This window comes from Salmo salar, chromosome ssa10, assembly GCF_905237065.1.
Source record: "Salmo salar chromosome ssa10, Ssal_v3.1, whole genome shotgun sequence".
NCBI classification, from domain to species: Eukaryota; Metazoa; Chordata; class Actinopteri; order Salmoniformes; family Salmonidae; genus Salmo; species Salmo salar.
In genome coordinates this window covers 39,408,493-39,428,570 of record NC_059451.1, presented here as the reverse complement: position 1 = coordinate 39,428,570, position 20,078 = coordinate 39,408,493, and the positions used below count along the sequence as shown (strand labels likewise).

The window sequence follows — 20,078 nt, the reverse complement described above, 5'->3', positions numbered from 1 at the left end:
AAATACTTGTGCATTTTTTGGCTGACAAAAACGGTATTATCCTTTCATTGTCAATGATTAATTAAGTAATCTATATATTAATGATAAGCCACTGTTGTCTTCTTTCGAAATAGTTAAATACAAGTTTTGACTCAAACCACTTCACTGAGCATGTATTGTGTTCAAGGTGATATTGTAATCAACCCCATTTCACATGTTTTCCCCTGCATAGCTAGTATATGGTAATAACAACCTATTCTTTATTTTGCTATGTTTCATAAAATTATATTTCAAAAAAGGCGTCAACACAGTTGACAATGGTCTCTCATCAGTGGGACATGATGGTAGTCACATTCTGTAATCAAGATTTGGTATTTGGTATTTATTTGGATCCACATTAGTCCACATGAAACATGACATATTGCATAGTACAGAACATTATTAGTCAAGGACTGAAATACATACATTTAAAATGTCTCACACAGCCTACATATCAGTACATACACACAATATCTAGGTCTAATACATAGTACTGTGCAAATTACAATACAAGATATATAAAATGGCTGTCTCTCTGCAGTCCACTTTTCTGCAGTAAGATGTTATTTTCCAGTGCATTCAGAAAGTATTCAGACCCCTTTACTTTTTCCACATTTTGTTATGCTACAGCCTTATTCTAAAATGGATTAAATTGTTTTATTCCCTCAATCTACACACAATACCCCTTACTGACAAAGCAAAAACAATTTGGGGGGCAAATGAGAGTTCCACAGGGATGCTGGGCCATGTTGACTCCAATGCTTCACACAGTTGTGTCAAGTTGTCCTTTGGGTGGTGGACCATTCTTGATACACATGGGAAACTGAGCTTGAAAAACTCAGCAGCGTTGCAGTTCTTGAAAAGCAAACCGGTGCACCTGGCCAGCCTCATTATTGCAATAATTAAATCGATATTAAATAAAGATGATTGTTTGAAGAAATGACCAAATCTCTCTCAGTACTGAATTCCCACGACATACTACCATACCCCGTTCAAAAGCACTTCAATCTTTTGTCTTGCCCATACAACCTCTGAATGGGTCACATACACAATCCATCTCAATGGTCTTAAAAATCCTTCTTTAACCTGTCTCTTCCCCTTCATCTACACAGATTGAATTTGATTTCACAGGTGACATCAATAAAGGGACCACACCTTTCATCTATATTCGCCTGGCTAGTCTGTCATAACAGAGCAAGTATTCCTAATGTTTTGTACACTCCAATGTATCTTGCTGCTACCTCATCTAGGGATGGATTTGACCCTTTTATTAACACAAGACAAACCAAACTTTGTCCATGAAGTTTACAATAAATGGTCATTTACAGTGGTTCCCAACCCTTACATGTGTGAATACCCAGAGAGAGAGACAAGAGAGGAGTTCAAGTGCACCAAAATCTCTTTATTATTAACCATGTGACACAAACAGCAGCAATGAATGGACAGGAAACATGACCAAGTAACCAAATGACACTATTCCCTATATAGTGCACTACTTTTGACCAGGGCCTATAGATTTCTGGTCAAAAGTAATGCATGTTATAGAGAATAGGGTGCCATGTGGGACGGGCCCAATGACGAGGAAGAGGGTGGAATCAAATCTTGTTGAAAGCTGCTACATCGACACTCTGGACCTGCAGAACAAGAGAATAGAGAACATTGATCAAGATAAACTACACAACAGTTTCCAACTGTCTCTCATTTGGGTAAGATAACCGTACAAGGACATACAGCATAGTATATTGTCAAAGGTGTGTGTGTGTGTGAATCATGCCTGTACTCACGTAGTCTTCAAACTTGGTGATCTCCTCCTCTAGCAGGTCTGTCCCCACCTTGTTGTCCTCAACAACACACTGGATCTGTAGCTTCCTGATACCATAACCCACTGGAACCAGCTTAGACTGACCCCACAGCAGACCGTCAGCAACAACAGACCTCACACACTCCTCCAGCTTAGCCATGTCTGTTTCATCATCCCACTGAGAGCAAAAGGGAGAGCAAAGAGGGGAAGGTGGAGAGAGAGGGGAGGGAGGCAAGGGGGAATAACATAACCGGAAGACATGAAGAAAGATTTGAATGTCATGAAAACACACTGGAACAAATATTCCATCGTAAATATTTATAAAATATTGTCTACTGATGGAGAGAGCATTAGGAAGAGTGGGTGGGGACTGTGACGTACAGGCTTGACATCTAATAGGATAGAAGACTTTGCGATGAGGGTGGGTTTCTTGGCCTTCTTCTCTGCGTACTCTTTCAGCCTCTGCTCTTTGATTCGCTCGGCCTCCGCATCCTCCTCATCATCACTGCCAAACAGGTCCATATCATCATCATCATCCTCCTCCTCAACTGGAGCACTGGTCGTCTTCAGCTGGACGGATGTGGCCTGAGGAGGAGAGGAGCACACCAATAATATGAGAAAAATATATGCCAGTTAACATTGTGTCCTGCCAGAAAGTACAATGACTCAGTCTGCACTAATAATAGTCCATAGCTACTCGTCTCCTTAGAATGATGCCATCTGTCGGAAGACAATGGCCACTAAGCATATGCTTCTATCCAAAGCAATTTACACTAAAATTAGTGATTGATTACATGTATGTGATCCTTGCGGAAAATGAACCCACGACCTTGTTTTTGCTAGCGCCATGCTCTTCCTAACTCAGCCACACAGGACCAGCGTGAGAGGGACTTACATTTGTACAGGGGGCTGGCGATGGGGATTTCTCCAGGACCGATACCCGACACTCCAACTTAGACAGAGCTGACCGCAGGTCCTCCACCACTGACAGAGACACACACGGGAAAGAGAGTCAGATAGATCACATGGAAGGAAGCATACAAGCACCTCTGAGTAAGATACACAGATGCCACACACACACCTTGGCGCAGACTGTGGTTCTCTAGTTCCAGGATCTTGATCTGTGTGACCAGTTCCCCTTGATCTCCTGTCCCATTAGCTGCACTCTGAACACAAACACACACGTAAGTCAATATGTCACTTTCAGCAGATCACCAGCAACCTCTACTGGCCAAACCCAGGTAACATGATCAGTTAAATCGAAGACAATAGGGTAAACAACAGATCTGTCACATGTTGTGTTCATAAATAAATACAGCTGTTGGCAGAGAGAGAATAGACAATGAATGACAGCTACAATTACAGCTGATGCAATGCTCCTCCCACTCAGGAAGAAAGAGTGTAGAAAGGATGGGCATTGGTAATTTTTTAACTATTCGAATAATATAAAACAACATTTGGATACCCAGATAGTTAACATTTAAAATTTAAAAAAACTACTCGACCAATTAGAAAGACAGAAAATGCCACAAAAGCAGACAGTGTGCTGTTTTCAGACTTTTCTTTAACTGATGCCGTTAGCCTAGCCCTAGGATGATGTTCACCATCATGGAACTGATTCAGTTTTCACTAAAAGTTCTGGTGAGTGTTTTGCATTGATCTGTGTAAGGTCTTGTGGAACCTCCGTTGGTGCGTGCCTGTAGGGTAAATCACCAATTGAAGTGGGGAAAACAGCATACCATTGTCAGGGCTGACTGGAGGGCTAAAAGCACCATGATAGTAAAATGTATTTTCATGTAAAACTCAACCCATAGCCCACAAGATAGAAAATGAGCTTGAAAAGACTTCTAGATAAAGCTTCTTCATTATTTTTAGCTTTTTCATTGGCCTAAAAGTTTTGGGGACAAATGAATACGCTCACAAGTGTTAGAATACAAACGTTCGGATATCCAATTAACATTGCCCATCCCGAGTCTATGGTTTTGGTGATGATCAGAGGAGCTTTCAGTAGACCCTTCTAACATTCTACAGAGAAGGGTCCAAACATAAGAGGTCTGACACTGACCAATCACAACTCCTAAAAAAATATATATAATAAATACACACACGTCCATCTTAGCAACACCCCAGAGGAGGGTGGACAGGGAAGACCATGGAAATGGACAGACAGAGAAAAGCATGTCCATTATACAGGGAGAATAAAGTGGATAGGGGTGAAAGGAGGGTCAGGGTGGCTGACCAGAAAAAGGGTTTGTCTGTGTGTGTGTGTTGTGTGTGACACATTGCTCTCAGTAAGGGGTAGCTAGCTACTGTCACACAGGGTGGGACACTTACAGGATAGTGGTTCTGGGGTTGACCAGAGTCTCTGCTAGGTAACAGTGAATTCTTCAGCTGTAGGGTTGGGAGGGAGGGAAGGAAGGAAGGAAGGAAGGAAGGAAGGAAGGAAGGAAGGAGAGAGCTGAATGAAGTTGAAGGTGCTGAGAGGACAGTGGTTGAAAGGAAACAGAGCTACAGGAGGAATCAGGCAGAGGTATACCCAGGACTGGCCTACAGGAGGGTTCGGGCAGAGGTATACCCAGGACTGGCCTACAGGAGGGTTCGGGCAGAGGTATACCCAGGACTGGCCTACAGGAGGGTTCGGGCAGAGGTATACCCAGGACTGGCCTACAGGAGGGTTCGGGCAGAGGTATACCCAGGACTGGCCTACAGGAGGGTTCGGGCAGAGGTATACCCAGGACTGGTCTACAGGAGGGTTCAGGCAGAGGTATACCCAGGACTGGCCTACAAGAGGGTTCGGGCAGAGGTATACCCAGGACTGGTCTACAGGAGGGTTCGGGCAGAGGTATACCCAGGACTGGCCTACAAGAGGGTTCGGGCAGAGGTATACCCAGGACTGGTCTACAGGAGGGTTCGGGCAGAGGTATACCCAGGACTGGCCTACAGGAGGGTTCGGGCAGAGGTATACCCAGGACTGGTCTACAGGAGGGTTCGGGCAGAGGTATACCCAAGACTGGTGTACACGAGGGTTCAGGCAGAGGTATACCCAGGACTGGTCTACGGGGGAACTGGCAGAGGAATGAAAGGTTAAGTCAGTCACGCAAGAAATCATACAAACAGATATCTTGCTTCAGCAGGTTATACCTGCATAAACCCACACACACCCCTGAGGCTTAAACCAGTGTTATGAGCCACAACATGCTACTCAAACATGCAGGAATGGCTAGGACTGAAATGAACCACAGACAAAAACACTTTAGATGGCTCATGAAATCACACTTTTGGATTTCATGTTAGCTAAACCAGAGCATGAAAATCAAAAACACACCTGTTTGTTCTCTAAGTGCAAGTGATAGGCCTGGGTTGTGTTCACTAGAAACCAAAAGGAAGAAAACCAACTGAAATGGGGCACGATTACCTTAACTTGTCCAATAAGAGACTTGTTTTCATTGCAAAACTATTTACATTGCATGCACTAATGAATACAACCCAGGGTATTCAAGGTTCTTGTCAGTAGCTCAGGGTCAACATAAACACAACTTAGCTGCAGTCAAAACAGAATGTTGCTGTGAAACAGTCTTAGCTGGGTGGTCAGATATGGCCAGTTCAGTAAAGATATCTCCCCCCCACACACACACACACACACACACAGTCAAAAGTCTGAACACACCTACTCATTCAAGGAATTTTCTTTATTTTCTACATTGTAGAATGATAGTGAAGACATCCTTCCCTGTAGCTCAGTTGGTAGAGCATGGTGATTGCAATGCCAGGGTTGTGGGTTCGATTCCCACGGGGGGCCAGCACAGAAAAAAAAATAAAAAATGTATGAAATGAAATGTATGCATTCACTACTGTAAGTCTACTAAAATGTAAATGTACATCAAAACTATTTAATAACACATATGTTTCAAGGTGGGAACCACATACACGGAGATCATCTGTTCACCTACTCTGCATCTCACAAAGACAGTGGTTGGAACCAAAAATCTGAAATTTGGACTCAGAAAGGGACATATTTCCATTGCTTGCATTTCTTGGCCCAAGCAAGTCTCTTCTTCCTAGTAGTGGTTTCTTTGCAGCAATTTGACCATGAAGGCCTGATTCACGCAGTCTCCTCTGAACAGTTGATGTTGAGATGTGTCTGTTACTTGAACTCTGTGAACCATTAATTTGGGCTACAATCTGAGGTGCAGTTAACTCTAATGAACTTATCCTCTGCAGCAGAGGTAACTCTGGGTCTTCCTTCCCTGTGGCAGTCCTCATGAGAGCCAGTTTCATCATAGCGCTTGATGGTTTTTGCGACTGCACTTGAAGAAACTTTCAAGGTTCTTGACATTTTCCGTATTGACTGACCTTCATGTCTTAAAGTAATGATGGACTGTCGTTTCTCTTTGCTTATTTGAGCTGTTCTTGCCATAATATGGACTTGGTCTTTTACCAAATAAGGCCATCTTCTGTATACCACCCCTACCTTGTCACAACACAACTAATTGGCTCAAACGCATTAAGGAAAAAAATTCCACAAATTAACTTAACAAGGCACACCTGTTAATTGAAATGCATTCCAGGTGACTACCTCATGAAGCTGGTTGAGAGAATGCAGAGTGTGCAAAGCTGTCATCGAGGCAAAGGGTGAAGAATCTTTGAAGAATCTCAAATATATTTTGATTTGTTTAACAGTTTTTTGGTTACTACATGATTCCATGTGTTATTTCATAGTTTTGATGTCTTCACTGGTATTCTACAATGTAGAAAATAGTACAAATACAAACCCTTGAACGAGTAGTTGTCCAAACTTCTGACTGGTTCTGTGTGTGTAATATATATTATTGGCTATTTCAGCCAAAACCGTTGGGTGACAGGTGTATAAAATAGAGCACAGCCATGCAATCTCAATAGACACACATTAGCAGTAGAATGGCCTTACTGAAGAGCTCAGTGACTTTCAACGTGGCACCGTCATAGGATGCCAGCCACCCTTCCAACAAGTCAGTTCTTCACATTTCTGCCCTGCTAGAGCTGCCCCGGTCAAGTATAAGGGCTTTTATTGTGAAGTGGAAATGTCTAGGAGCAACAATGGCTCAGCCGCAAAGTGGTAGGCCACTCAAGCTCACAGAACAGGACCGTTTTAGAAAAATAGTCTGTCCTCGGTTACAACACTCACTACAGAGTTCCAAACTACCTCTGAAACAACTGTTCGTTGGGAGCTTCATGAAATGGGTTACCATGGCCAAGCAGCAGCACACAAGCCAAAGATCACCATGTGCAATGCCAAGTGTCAGCTGAAGTGGGGTAAAACTCACTGCCATTGGACTCTGGAGCAGTGGAAACGCATTCTCTGGAGTGATGAATCACGCTTCATCTGGCAGTCTGATGGACGTATCTGGGTTTGGCGGATGCCAGGAGAACGCTACGTGCCCCAATGCATAGTGCCAACTTTGTTGGTTTTTATTTTACACTTCATTTAGTAAATATTTTCTTAACTATTTCTTGAACTGCATTGTTGGTTAAGGGCTTATATGTAAGAATTTTACAGTAAAGTCTACACCTGTTGTATTCGGCGCATGTGGCAAATACAATTTGGTTTGAACTGTAACGTTTGGTGGAGGAGGAATAATGGTCTGGGTTTTTTTATTTTTTTTATTTTCATGGTTCGGGTTAGGCCCCTTAGTTCCAGTGAAGGGAAATCTTAATGCTACAGCATACAATGACATTCTAGATGATTCTGTGCTTCCAACTTTGTGGCAACAGTTTAGGGAAGGCACTTTCCTGTTTCAGCATGACAATGCCCCCGTGCACAAAGCGAGATCCATACAGAAATGGTTTGTTGAGATTTGGATGTAAGAACTTGACTGGCCTGCACAGAGTCCTGACCTCAACCCTATCAAACACCTTTGGGATGAATTGGAACGTTGACTGCGAGCCAGGCCTAATCGCCCAACATCAGTGCCCGACCTCACTAATGCTCTGGTGGTTGACTGGAAGCAAGTCCCAGCAGCAATGTTTCAACATCTAGTGGAAAGCCTTCCTAGAAGAGTGGAGACTGTTATAACAGCCAGCAAAGACGGGACCAACTCCATATTAATGCCCATGATTTTGGAATGAGATGTTCAACGAGCAGGTGTCCACATACATTGGTCATGTGTGTGGGTGGGGTCTTGGACCAGGTAACACACTACAAAAGATGATCTACAGTACCATGCAACCGTTTTAGGCAGGTGTGAAAAGATGCTGTAAAGTAAGAATGCTTTCAAAAATAGACATTAATAGTTTATATTTATCAATTAACAAATTGCAAAGTGAGTGAACGGAAGAAAAATCTACATCAAACCAATATTTGGTGTGACCACCCTTTGCCTTCAAAACAGCATCATTTCTTCTAGGTACACTTGCACACAGTTTTTGAAGGAACTCGGCAGGTAGATTGGCCCAAACATCTTGGAGAACTAACCACAGTTCTTCTGTGGATCTAGGCAGCCTCAGGTGCTCCTCTCTCTTCGTGTAATCCCAGACAGACAGACTCGATGATGTTGAGATCAGGGCTCTGTGGGGGCCGTACTATCACTTCCAGGACTCCTTTTACACTGAAGATAATTCTTAATGACTTTCGCTCTATGTTTGGGGTCGTTGTCATGCTGCAGAATACATTTGGGGCCAATCAGATGCCTCCCTGATGGTATTGCATGACAGATAAGTATCTGCCTGTACTTCTCAGAATTGAGGAGACCATTAATTCTGACCAAATCCCCAACTCCATTTGCAGAAATGCAGCCCCAAACTTGCAAAGAACCTCCACCATGCTTCACTGTTGCCTGCAGACACTCATTCATGTACCGCTATCAGCCCTTCGGCAAACAAACTACCTTCTGCAACAGCCAAATATTTCAAATATTTCAGTCCAGAGCACCTGCTGCCATTTTGCTGCACCCCAGTTCCTGTGTTTTCGTGCACAGTTGAGTCGCTTGGCCTTGTTTCCACGTCGGAGGTATGGCTTTTTGGCCGCAAGTCTGACCAGATTTCTCCGGACAGTAGATGGGTATAACAGGTTCCCACTGTTTTCTGCCAATTCTGAGCTGATGGTACTGCTGGACATCTTCCGATTGCGAAGAGAAGTAAGCTTGATATGTCTTTCATCTGCTGCAGTAAGTTTCCCTTGGCCGACCACTACGCAGTGGGGGTCCTCAACGTTGCCCGTTTCTTTGTGCTTCTTCAAAAGAGCTTGGACAGCACATCTGGAAACCCCTGTCTGTCTTGAAATTTCTGCCAGGGAGAGACCTTGCTGATGCAATATAACTACCTTGTGTCTTGTTGCTGTGCTCAGTCTTGCCATGGTGTATGACTTTTGACAGTAAAAGTATTTGATCCCCTGCTGATTTTGTACGTTTGCCCACTGACAAAGAAATGATAAGTCTATCATTTTAATGGTAGGTTTATTTGAACAGTGAGAGACAGAATAACAACAAAAATATCCAGAAAAACGCATGTCAAAAATGTTATAAATTGATTTGCATTTAATGAAGGAAATAAGTATTTGACCCCCTCTCAATCAGAAAGATTTCTGGCTCCCAGGTGTCTTTTATACAGGTAACGAGCTGAGATTAGGAGCACACTCTTAAAGGGAGTGCTCCTAATCTCAGCTTGTTACCTGTATAAATGACACCTGTCCACAGAAGCAATCAATTAATCAGATTCCAAACTCTCCACCATGGCCAAGACCAAAGAGCTCTCCAAGGATAGCTCTCCAAGGCTCTCAGGGAAAAGATTGTAGACCTACACAAGGCTGGAATGGGCTACAAGACCATCGCCAAGCAGCTTGGTGAGAAGGTGACAACAGTTGGTGCGATTATTCGCAAATAGAAGAAACACAAAAGAACTGTCAATCTCCCTCGGCCTGGGGCTCCATGCAAGATCTCACCTCGTGGAGTTGCAATGATCATGAGAATGGTGAGGAATCAGCTGGGACCATAGTCACCAAGAAAACAATTGGTAACACATTACGCCGTGAAGGACTGAAATCCTGCAGTGCCCGCAAGGTCCCCCTGCTCAAGAAAGCACATATACATGCCCGTCTGAAGTTTGCCAATGAACATCTGAATGATTCAGAGGACAACTGGGTGAAAGTGTTGTGGTCAGATGAGACCAAAATGGAGCTCTTTGGCATCAACTCAACTCGCCGTGTTTGGAGGAGGAGGAATGCTGCCTGTGACCCCAAGAACATCATCCCCACGTCAAACATGGAGGTGGAAACATTATGCTTTGGGCGTGTTTTTCTGCTAAGGGGACAGGACAACTTCACCGCATCAAAGGGACGATGGACGGGGCCATGTACCCTCAAATCAAGGGTACATGGCCAGGGCATTGAAAATGGGTCGTGGATGGGTATTCCAGCATGACAATGACCCAAAACACACGGCTAAGGCAACAAAGGAGTGGCTCAAGAAGAAGCACATTAAGGTCCTGGAGTGGCCTAGCCAGTCTCCAGACCTTAATCCCATAGAAAATCTGTGGAGGGAGCTGAAGGTTCGAGTTGCCAGACGTCAGCCTCGAAACCTTAATGACTTGGAGAAGATCTGCAAAGAGGAGTGGGACAAAATCCCTCCTGAGATGTGTGCAAACCTGGTGGCCAACTACAAGAAACGTCTGACCTCTGTGATTGCCAACAAGGGTTTTGCCACCAAGTACTAAGTCGTGTTTTGCAGAGGGGTCAAATACTTATTTCCCTCATTAAAATGCTAATAATTTGATAACATTTTTGACATGCGTTTTTCTGGATTTGTTTGTTGCTATTCTGTCTCTCACTGTTCAAATAAACCTACCATTAAAATTATAGACTGATCATTTCTTTGTCAGTGGGCGAACGTACAAAATCAGCAGGGGATCAAATACTTTTTTCCCTCACTGTACAAGAATTGATGCTGTTTTGAAGGCAAAGGTTGGTCACACCAAATATGGATTTGATTGAGATTTTTCTTCTGTTCACTCACTTTGCATTTAGTTCATTGCTAAATATAATATATTAACATGTCTATTTTTGAAAGCATTCTTACTTTCCAACATTTTTACATACCTGCCTAAAACCTTTGCACAGTACTGTATATTAAAAGGTGATGATCTTACTTTCACTGCAGCTTTAAAGCAGATGGGGTGTATGAAGGCTCAGATGTGTATTATATTACACTCACTCCTGCTAGGGACTTCTGGATGTTTTCTCTGGCCCGGGCTATGTCCTGCAGGATGCTGTTGGCTCCCAGCTCCTATAGGGTAAAGTACAGGGACCAGGTCAAACACTGATGTACACACACACACACACACACACACACACACACACACACACACACACACACACACACACACACACACACACACACACCAGAGAGGTGGAGACATGTTTGAGGAAGAGACAATTCTCACACACACACAGAGAGAGAGAAACAACTTACTTGTGCTGGGTGTGAGGTGCCATTCATGCGTTCGTAGAAATGTCTCTCTGCCTCATCGTAGCGAAGTTTATCAAACCAGATCTTCTCCTGAGCTAGGTAGTCTACTGCTGCACTCATGGTGCTACAGAGAGGGAGAGGAAGCAGATATGAGAAGAGAGAGGGACAGAAGAGGGAGAAGGAGAAAGGGATCTAATGTTTAGTAATTCAGTGAGTCCATTAGACTGTTTGTATCCCTCTGTTTTAACAATCTGTGTCCCACTACAGACAACCCCCCCCCGCCCATCCTTAGAAGTAAGATAAATTAGGGGCACGACTTTCACTGGGCACTGCATATTTGTCCCCCCAGTTTATCATTGGATTGTGATACAAAAAGCAGCATCGTTGTGCTTTAGGACCATGCAGATGCCTCAGAGCAGTCAGGTAGGCTGTTTGGTGGTTTCAGACGGCTGGATTTAGGACTGTGCAGACACCACAGAGCATGCGAACAGAGGCAGCTGTTGTCTGTGTGTGGTGTGCTTTTTCTCTGGGAGTTGTAAAAGCAAGCAGAGCAGAGCAGAAACTTGCTACTCTTTATTTGATTGATGTAGCTGGCAAAGTAAGTGCTGTTTGACCTAACAAATAATTATTTTCCCAGTGCTGAGATAGTAGTGTAACTGACATGTAACGTTAGCTAATGTTTCATTCCATCTTGACTTAAGATCTGTCTGGAGTGAATGAACTGACGTAAGCTAGCTAGTAGCTACCACAGCCAATTCAACTCAAGCCATCTGTCAGGTAGTGGCTTGCGAAAGTATTCACCCCTCTGGCATTTTTCCTATTTTGTTGCCTTACAACCTGGAATTAAATTAGATTTTTTAGGGGTTTGTATCACTTGATTTACACAACATGCCTACCACTTTGAAGATGTAAACATTTTTTTTTTGTGAAACAAACAAATAAGACAAAAAAAAAAAGACTTAGCGGTGCATAACTATTCACCCCCCACCCAAAGTCAATACTTTGTAGAGAGACTTTTTTGCAGTAATTACAGCTGCAAGTCTCTTGGGGTATGTCTGTAAGCTTGGCACATCTAGCCACTGGGATTTTTGCCCATTCTTCAAGGCAAAACAGCTCCAGCTCCTTCAAGTTGGATGGGTTCCGCTGGTGTACAGCAATCTAAGTCATACCACAGATTCTCAACTGGATTGAGGTCTGGGCTTTGACTAGGCCATTCCAAGACATTTAAATGTTTCCCCTTAAACCACTCAAGTGTTGCTTTAGCAGTATGCTTAGGGTCATTGTCCTGCTGGAAGGTGAACCTCCATCCCAGTCTCAAATCTCTGGAAGACTGAAACAGGTTTCCCTCAAGAATTTCCCTGTATTTAGCACTATCCATCATTCCTTCAATTCTGACCAGTTTCCCAGTGCCTGCCGATGAAAAACATCCCCACAGCATGATGCTGCCACCACCATGCTTCACTGTGGGGATGGTGTTCTCAGCGTGAAGGGTTTACATCAGATACAGCATTTTTTTTTATTACGTTTACATTTTAGTAATTTAGCAGACGCTCTTATCCAGAGCGACTTACAGTAGTGAATACATACATTTAATTTTCATTTCATGCATTTTTTCTTTTTTTCTTTTTTTGTACTGGCCCCCCGTGGGAATCAAACCCACAACCCTGGCGTTGCACACACCATGCTCTACCAACTGAGCCACAGGGAAGGCGTTGATGGCCAAAAAGCTAAATTTTAGTCTCATCTGACCAGAGTACCTTCTTCCATATGTTTGGGGAGTCTCCCACATGCCTTTTAGCAAATACCAGATGTGTTTGCTTATTTTTTATTTAAGCAATGGCTTTTTTAATCTGGCCACTCTTCCGTAAAGCCCAGCTCTGTACAGCTTAAAGTGGTCCTATGGACAGATACTCCAATTTCCACTGTGGAGCTTTGCAGTTCCTTCAAGGTTATCTTTGGTCTCTTTGTTGCCTCTCTGATGAATGCCCTCCTTGCCTGGTCTGTGAGTTTTGGTGGCCGGCCCTCTCTTGGCAGGTTTGTTGTGATGCCATATTCTTTCCATTTTTTTTATAATGGATTTAATGGCGCTTCGTGGGATGTTCAAAGTTTCAGATATTTTTTTATAACCCAAGACTGATCTGTACTTCTCCACAACTTTGTCCCTGACCTGTTTGGAGAGCTCCTTGGTCCTCATGGTGCCGCTTGCTTGGTGGTGCCACTTGCTTAGTGGTGTTGCAGACACTGAGGCCTTTCAGAACAGGTATGTGTATATATATATATATATATATATATATATACACACACACACTGAGATCATGTGACACTTAAATTCCACCTGTGTGCAATCTAACTAATTATGTGACTTCTGAAGGCAATTGGTTGCACCAGATCTTATTTAGTGGCTTCATAGCAAAGGGGGTGAATACATATGCAAGCACCACTTTTTCGTTTTTAATTTGTTGAAACAAGTTATTTTTTCCCTTTCACTTCACCAATTTGGACTATTTTGTGTGTCCATTACATGAAATCCAAATAAAAATCTATTTAAATTACAGGTTGTAACGCAACAAAATAGGAAAAACGTCAAGGGGGATGAATATTTTTGCAAGGCACTGTAGTATCTAACAGCTGTTGTGTGTATGGAAATGTTTTGTAGCCTAAGTTTTGTCCTGTTTCAACAGAAGTAAATTAACTTGGCTTGTTTTCACCTGTTGATGTACCATTACAGCTAGTCAAAAGTTGGCTAACGTTAGATATTATTTTTGCGCCAATCACAGTCAGTATGGCAATAACATTATTCATCTGCCAGTTTCCCTAGCCAATTCCCTACTTTTCACACTGACACTGTATACACAGCTCTACAGGCTTTACTGTCATGATGCACAGTCAGTACACAACACTATGCTCATCATGTCTTAGCAGGATCAGATGGTGACAGGGGTCTCAGCAACCAGGGAAGACCGGTCTGACAGCGCTGAGGTGAACTTTTCCAGATGCAACACTTTATTCTCTATGTGCAGCAAACACTGGACAAGCCTGAAGCTGCAAAGACAACTATTTTAAGGCAAGCTGAAAAACCTCTAAAGTTGATTTCCAAACTGTATTAAGGGTTGATAGAGGCTTTTCCAGATGACACAAAACATGTTAAACAAAAATGTGAGGAAGACCTGGGAGACACTACTGATGAATGGATACAGATGTTTAAATGCCCAGTCATGTTCATATAATCTCAGACATAAATTATTGCCATTTAAGACCATCCATAAAACGTACTATATCCCAGGGTAACTGAATATCATGCACTCAGAAATTGAATTCCTCTGCTGGAGATGTAAAACACAAAAGGGGACATATTTCAATATATTATGTTCTTGTGAAGACTGGCAAAGAGTATGTTCTTTTATCTCAGCATATCTACAGATTCTTCCTGTTTTTGTTTGCTTGGAAATGTTGACACTGGAGACTTATCAGAAGAAACTGTGTAACCTAGCATTCATAGTGGCTAAGAAATGCATTGCCTATAATTGGAAGGGTCGTGAACCATTTAGAAATTACAACACTTGTTGTACATAGTTTCCCCCCCACATTTGGTCTCACATTCATAGAGTTCAATGACTATATCAAGCTTGTGACTCTACAAATTTGTATGATGCATTTTCTGTTTGTTTTGGTTGTGTTTCAGATTTTGTGCCCAATAGAAATGAATGGTAAATAATGTATTGTGTCATTTGAGTCACTTTTATTGTAAATAAAAACAAATGCTTTCAAGCACTTCTACATTAATGTGGATGCTACCAAGATTACAGATAATCCTGAATGAATTGTGAATAATGACGTGTCAGAAAGTTACAGATGCACAAATGTATCATACCCCTAAGACATGCTAACCATTACAATAACAGAGGAGGTTAGCATTTGTGTGGTGGGTATGATATGTGTTTCTATAACTCTCACTCATCATTATTCCTGATTTATTCAGAATTATCCATAATCATAGTAGCATCCACATTCATTTAGAAGTGTTTAGAAACATTCTATTCTTATTTATGTCCCCCCCCCCCACACACACTTCTAAAACCAAAGTTGCGCCCCTGGGATAAATCTTTGATGACCACCAACATTGAGTAAAATAAATAATCATGCAAGTCAAAAATGAAAAGAGTAAAGCAAAAAAAAAAGTGACAAATGAGCAAATAAAAACACAGAAAACAAGTTAAAGAAATCAAAAGGCAATGAAAAGGAGATCGTCAAATGAAGCTGGTTTTGTTTGTGGAGGTCAAGACTCCTGGAATGGGTCATACTTGTCCCTCAGAGGGCCGTTGCATGCGACCGGGAATGCTGGCGATGACGTTGCAAACGCCGCAGTATCTTCTTCCCCAAGAGCCCCCTCCTCTCTGTTGGCTACTGTTGACTCCACAGGTACATTCTGGTGATAACCGTAGAAACGTCTCTCTGCATCCTCGTAGCGACCCCGGTCTAGCCACACCCTCTCACTGTCCGGATGAAGGAAGTAACAGACTCCTCCCACTGACATGGTCACACCTTCCTCATCTGTGACGTCAGCAGGCTCCTCCTCCTCCTGAATGGTGCGCAGAGAGTGATAGACTTCGGCCTTCCCCTGTGAGACCATAGGTGCTTCTTCTAAAACTTCCTCCTCTTCCATAAGACTCTGTGGGTGGTCGCCAATACCCCTGGAGGTTGAGTGAGCGTTAGGGTTGGTACGTGAGGTGGAGGCTCCACCAACCAGGTTGTTGCAGGTATGAAAGCGGTTGTTGCCGTAGAGGCTCTGGTAGAAGGCCGCCTCGGCCCGGTCGTAAAGAGGCTTCTGCAGCCACACGTGCCTCAGCAGCTCCATGGGGAGACAGGGCAGCCCATTCATCAGCTGACCAGGGGCCTGGGCCGAGGTCAGTGGGGAGGCCGCCTGCGGGGTCTGGGCCAGGGACAGGTACCCCTCGTCTGGTGTGGCGGCGCTGTTTGCGGGGAGGGCCGGGAAGTCTGGGGCTGCTGGCTGCAGGGGCTCTGCAAAAACACAACGCTCTTCAGCTACTATGGTTGGAGGGGTGATTGGATGGTTCGGGGCAGGGGGTGAGGGTTGAGGGGAGGTGGGGTGGTTGTCAGCAGCCAGGGCAGAGGGCGAGGGTGAGCTGCTTGGCCGTGTCTTCGCCCCGTTGGCAGAGCGTGCCAACCAGCACTGATACAGACTCTCAGCCTGCTCATACACACCGCGGTCAAACCACACAGATTCACACTCAGACCGCATGCCGAGCAGGACCATGCTGGGGGAGTCAGGGACAGGGGCGTGGCTACTGTCCCCCTGGCCAGGTGGTGGAGGCGGATGCATCTCCACGGCAATGAATGTAGGGTGGTTGTCGGGTTGAGCAGAGCGTTTCCGACGGCGACGGCTCTTCCCACTGCGTTTCCGGTTGCCGTCTCCATTCACGCTGCTGCTCTCTGGGGAGGACAAAGAGATACCACCCCTGTTCCTCTGACCCCCCTCTACTGCCACCTCATTGGTACAGTCCACCTGGCAGCGGTTGGGAGGGAGATCAGGAACAGACTGATCCATTGCTGAACACGGGGGTTTCCACTGAGACAGCATCTTTGATCCGAAGCAGAGAAAAAGGGAGAGAGGGACAGGCTAGAGGGTTAGTGACACAGAGGAGAGAAGTTTAGAGAGACATATAAATTCATCCATTGGACTCTGCCATTTTTGCTTTGTAATGGATCAATCCCAGAATGCATTGAGGCATGCAGGAAGAGAAAGAAGAAGAACAGACAAAGAGCCAGATCCAGCAGACCAAGGTCGGATGAATGATGAACTGAATGATGTTCACTTCACCGGTTGTGTTCGAAGAGCACAAACAGGAGAAAACATCTTCAAAGTGTTCACCAAGTAGTACAGGCTAGCGCCTCCGTTTCACAAGTTTAACTCCTATTTCATGCCTTCTGAACACAAGCCCTCATGTCCAATGTTATATTCTGGAGTTCTTAGAATTCTCATACGTCGGAGGGTAGCCAATAGTAGATGTCTCTGGATAAACAGCCTCTATTCAGGTCCACTTATATTCTTTATATGGCAACCAATAGATGCCATCATGGCCAACTAAAGAACTTGAATCACAAGCAAATGCAAAATAAATAAATAATACAATTATGCATATTCTGCATGCAAACTGAAAAAGTTGCTGCATAACCTTAAAGGGCAGAAAGTAAAATATGATCACTCAGCAAGTTTGGTGAGGGGTGTTGTTGAATGAATGGCGTGATAACAGGAACAGCACTGGAATGATAGATAAGATCTAATGCAGGTAGGACCAACCTCACAATGCTGAGCATCCCAAGTGGCACCCTATTCCCTTTATAATGCATTAAGGCTCTGGTCAAAAGTAGTGTACTATAAAGTACAACTCATACAACTCATCCAGAACGCCGCAGCCCGTCTGGTGTTCAACCTTCCCAAGTTCTCTCACGTCACCCCGCTCCTCCGCTCTCTCCACTGGCTTCCAGTTGAAGCTCGCATCCGCTACAAGACCATGGTGATTGCCTACGGAGCTGTGAAGGGAACGGCACCTCCATACCTTCAGGCTCTGATCAGGCCCTACACCCAAACAAGGGCACTGCGTTCATCCACCACTGGCCTGCTGGCCCCCCTACCTCTGAGGAAGCACAGTTCCCGCTCAGCCCAGTCAAAACTGTTCGCTGCTCTGGCACCCCAATGGTGGACCAAGCTCCCTCACGACGCCAGGACAGCGGAGTCAATCACCACCTTCCGGAGACACCTGAAACCCCATCTCTTTAAGGAATACCTAGGATAGGATAAAGTAATCCTTCTACCCCCCCTTAAAATATTTAGATGCACTATTGTAAAGTGGTTGTTCCACTGGATATCATAAGGTGAATGCACCATTTTGTAAGTCGCTCTGGATAAGAGCGTCTGCTAAATGACTTAAATGTAAAAATGTAATAAAGAGAATAGGGTGAGATTTGGGACGAATCCTGTATGTTCTGTGTACACATCATAGAATCCTAGATTCTATACAGTAGACTACACAACATAGACTGCCACAGCAAAGACTTGAGTTATTAGCAGTCCAGGATGAAGCTGTGGTTTTGATGGCGGGCAAATCATGCATAATTCATACCATAGTGAAACAGGAAACACATTTCCTTATAGCCATCTAGATGTGTTTTTCCCCCAATCGTTTTTTAGTACTACTAATAGAAACAACTTGGCTGTAGTCCTATTAACAATATATATTAGAGATTATTTTTATTGTTAGAATTATTTCACCTTGATAGTTTGGCCGTTAAGAAAATGATTTCCTGCATGATAGGCATGTAAAACACCTTATAGTTGGCCTATATACAAAAAAAATAAACGAATGTAACTCACCTTCCTTGGTGAGTGTGTGAGACCAAACAACTTTCGTGATTAGAATGCGCAACACGTTATTTTCATCCATTCCGCCGCGAGCCATGAACAAAGCAAACAAACATTATAAAACTGCATACCGGCCTACAGGAAAATCAACACCTTGGGAATAGGCTACAGCATAGGCGTGTACAGTAGGCCTAAGTATAAAAGTGTGACAGCCTCAAGAATTGGCTAAACGTGCCTTTGGTTGGGGGGACTATTTTAAGACTGCGTGATTGCAAAGAAAACGTTTATATTTTTGTGTCATTCAATTAATAATCTAATAATTATTATTATTATAATAATAACCTAAACCACATTTTACTAAACGTATGACAAAGACTAATGTAATAGGCTACTCACTTCTCCAATTCTTGAGAGCATATAACAAGGGGACATAGGCATAAGAGGTTGTTATTTGAGACAGTGTTAAAAATCACATTGAAACATTGTATCAACAGCGGTGTTATTCCTTTGATGGCCATGTTACAATGTAACAATTTAACGTCACCGGCTCACTGTCACTGATATAACATACGTCATGTCGACATCTTCCGTCGCTCTCAAGACATCGAGGCAGGTGGTGCCACTTCCAAATGGAAGCCTTTGTAAACTAAAACGTTATAGCCACCCGTCTAGCTTCATTAGCAATGAATTCTCTGAAAAATTACGTATTTTCTGATGTCGGAGAATAGCAGCTTCTGTTGATATTCATATTTAGCCGGTCGGGCCCGGTTTGGACGCTCATGGCTGTCACAACATTTATTTTCTTGACCGTTTACATTAGCTCTCCCTTACACCAAACAATTTGACTAGCGGCTAACATGTTCATTCCCCGGTTGGAAAAGCGAGCTGTCAGTTACTTACTGTTCTGTATTTTGATAGTTAACGGGTCCGGTGTTCCCGATGTGCTTATTCAGTTGGGAGCCGAGAACAGAAAGGGAGAATAGAATAAGCGTAAACCGAAGGGGTGTGGGGGACAAGGGCCCTACTTTTTAAACGCCCGGTTGCTGCACGGTTGATTCACATATATCCTACTGAAAATATTTTAGAATTATAATATTATTTAAGTCTGGAACAGTGTGTAGTCATAATTTACCTTTTATTAATTTGTTCAATCAGTTTTTTCCAGGATTGGTATACTCCCATTCAATACGCACTGCGCTTGCACATGACAGAATAAGGAACTGATGAATAAAACGTAATTTCTTCCGCCAGCAGGGGTCCCTTGATTTCAGACTGGGACCGCTCAAAATCATGTCACACTGATTTTTTTTTGTTTCATATTTGTCTGGAATAAAAAAAATGTGGGATAGTTTTCAAATTAAATAAATAAAATGCAGAAAACCCAAGGAAGGTGAATTGTATGTAACATCTGTAACTTGATAGGCCACACTTTAGAAGAATG

General features: G+C 43.5%; 1 protein-coding gene across 4 annotated transcripts; it reads right to left on the bottom strand.

Moving 5' to 3' along the window:
- Positions 1-1,399: 1,399 nt before the first annotated feature.
- Positions 1,400-19,986, bottom strand: LOC100195912 (elongation factor 1-delta). Of its 4 annotated transcripts, XM_014123239.2 has the most exons (10): positions 19,538-19,596; positions 18,650-18,679; positions 15,558-16,855; positions 11,260-11,380; positions 11,002-11,073; positions 2,901-2,985; positions 2,715-2,803; positions 2,201-2,404; positions 1,803-1,997; positions 1,400-1,652 (listed from the first exon to the last, which is right to left on the bottom strand). In XM_014123239.2, the coding sequence occupies exons 3-10, from the start codon at positions 16,853-16,855 to the stop codon at positions 1,614-1,616; spliced, it is 2,103 nt and encodes a 700-aa protein (XP_013978714.2). In that variant the 5' UTR covers positions 18,650-18,679; positions 19,538-19,596; the 3' UTR covers positions 1,400-1,613. The 4 variants fall into 4 exon arrangements, with proteins under 4 accessions (XP_013978714.2, XP_013978720.2, XP_013978719.2 ...); XM_014123245.2 differs by lacking the exon at positions 15,558-16,855 and having other exon boundaries at positions 19,538-19,552; XM_014123244.2 differs by lacking the exons at positions 15,558-16,855; positions 18,650-18,679 and having other exon boundaries at positions 19,538-19,986.
- Between the last annotated feature and the right edge of the window lie 92 nt (positions 19,987-20,078).

Excerpts from the sequence above, each read along its gene's own strand:
- LOC100195912 (XM_014123239.2), bottom strand. The coding sequence starts at position 16,855 with ATGCTGTCTCAGTGGAAACCCCCGTGTTCAGCAATGGATCAGTCTGTT. Across the intron at positions 11,381-15,557 it reads AACGGCCCTCTGAGGGACAA|CACCATGAGTGCAGCAGTAG; the intron begins GTATGACCCATT and ends CCCTCTCTGTAG. Across the intron at positions 2,804-2,900 it reads GAACCACAGTCTGCGCCAAG|TGGTGGAGGACCTGCGGTCA; the intron begins GTGTGTGTGTGG and ends TGTCTCTGTCAG.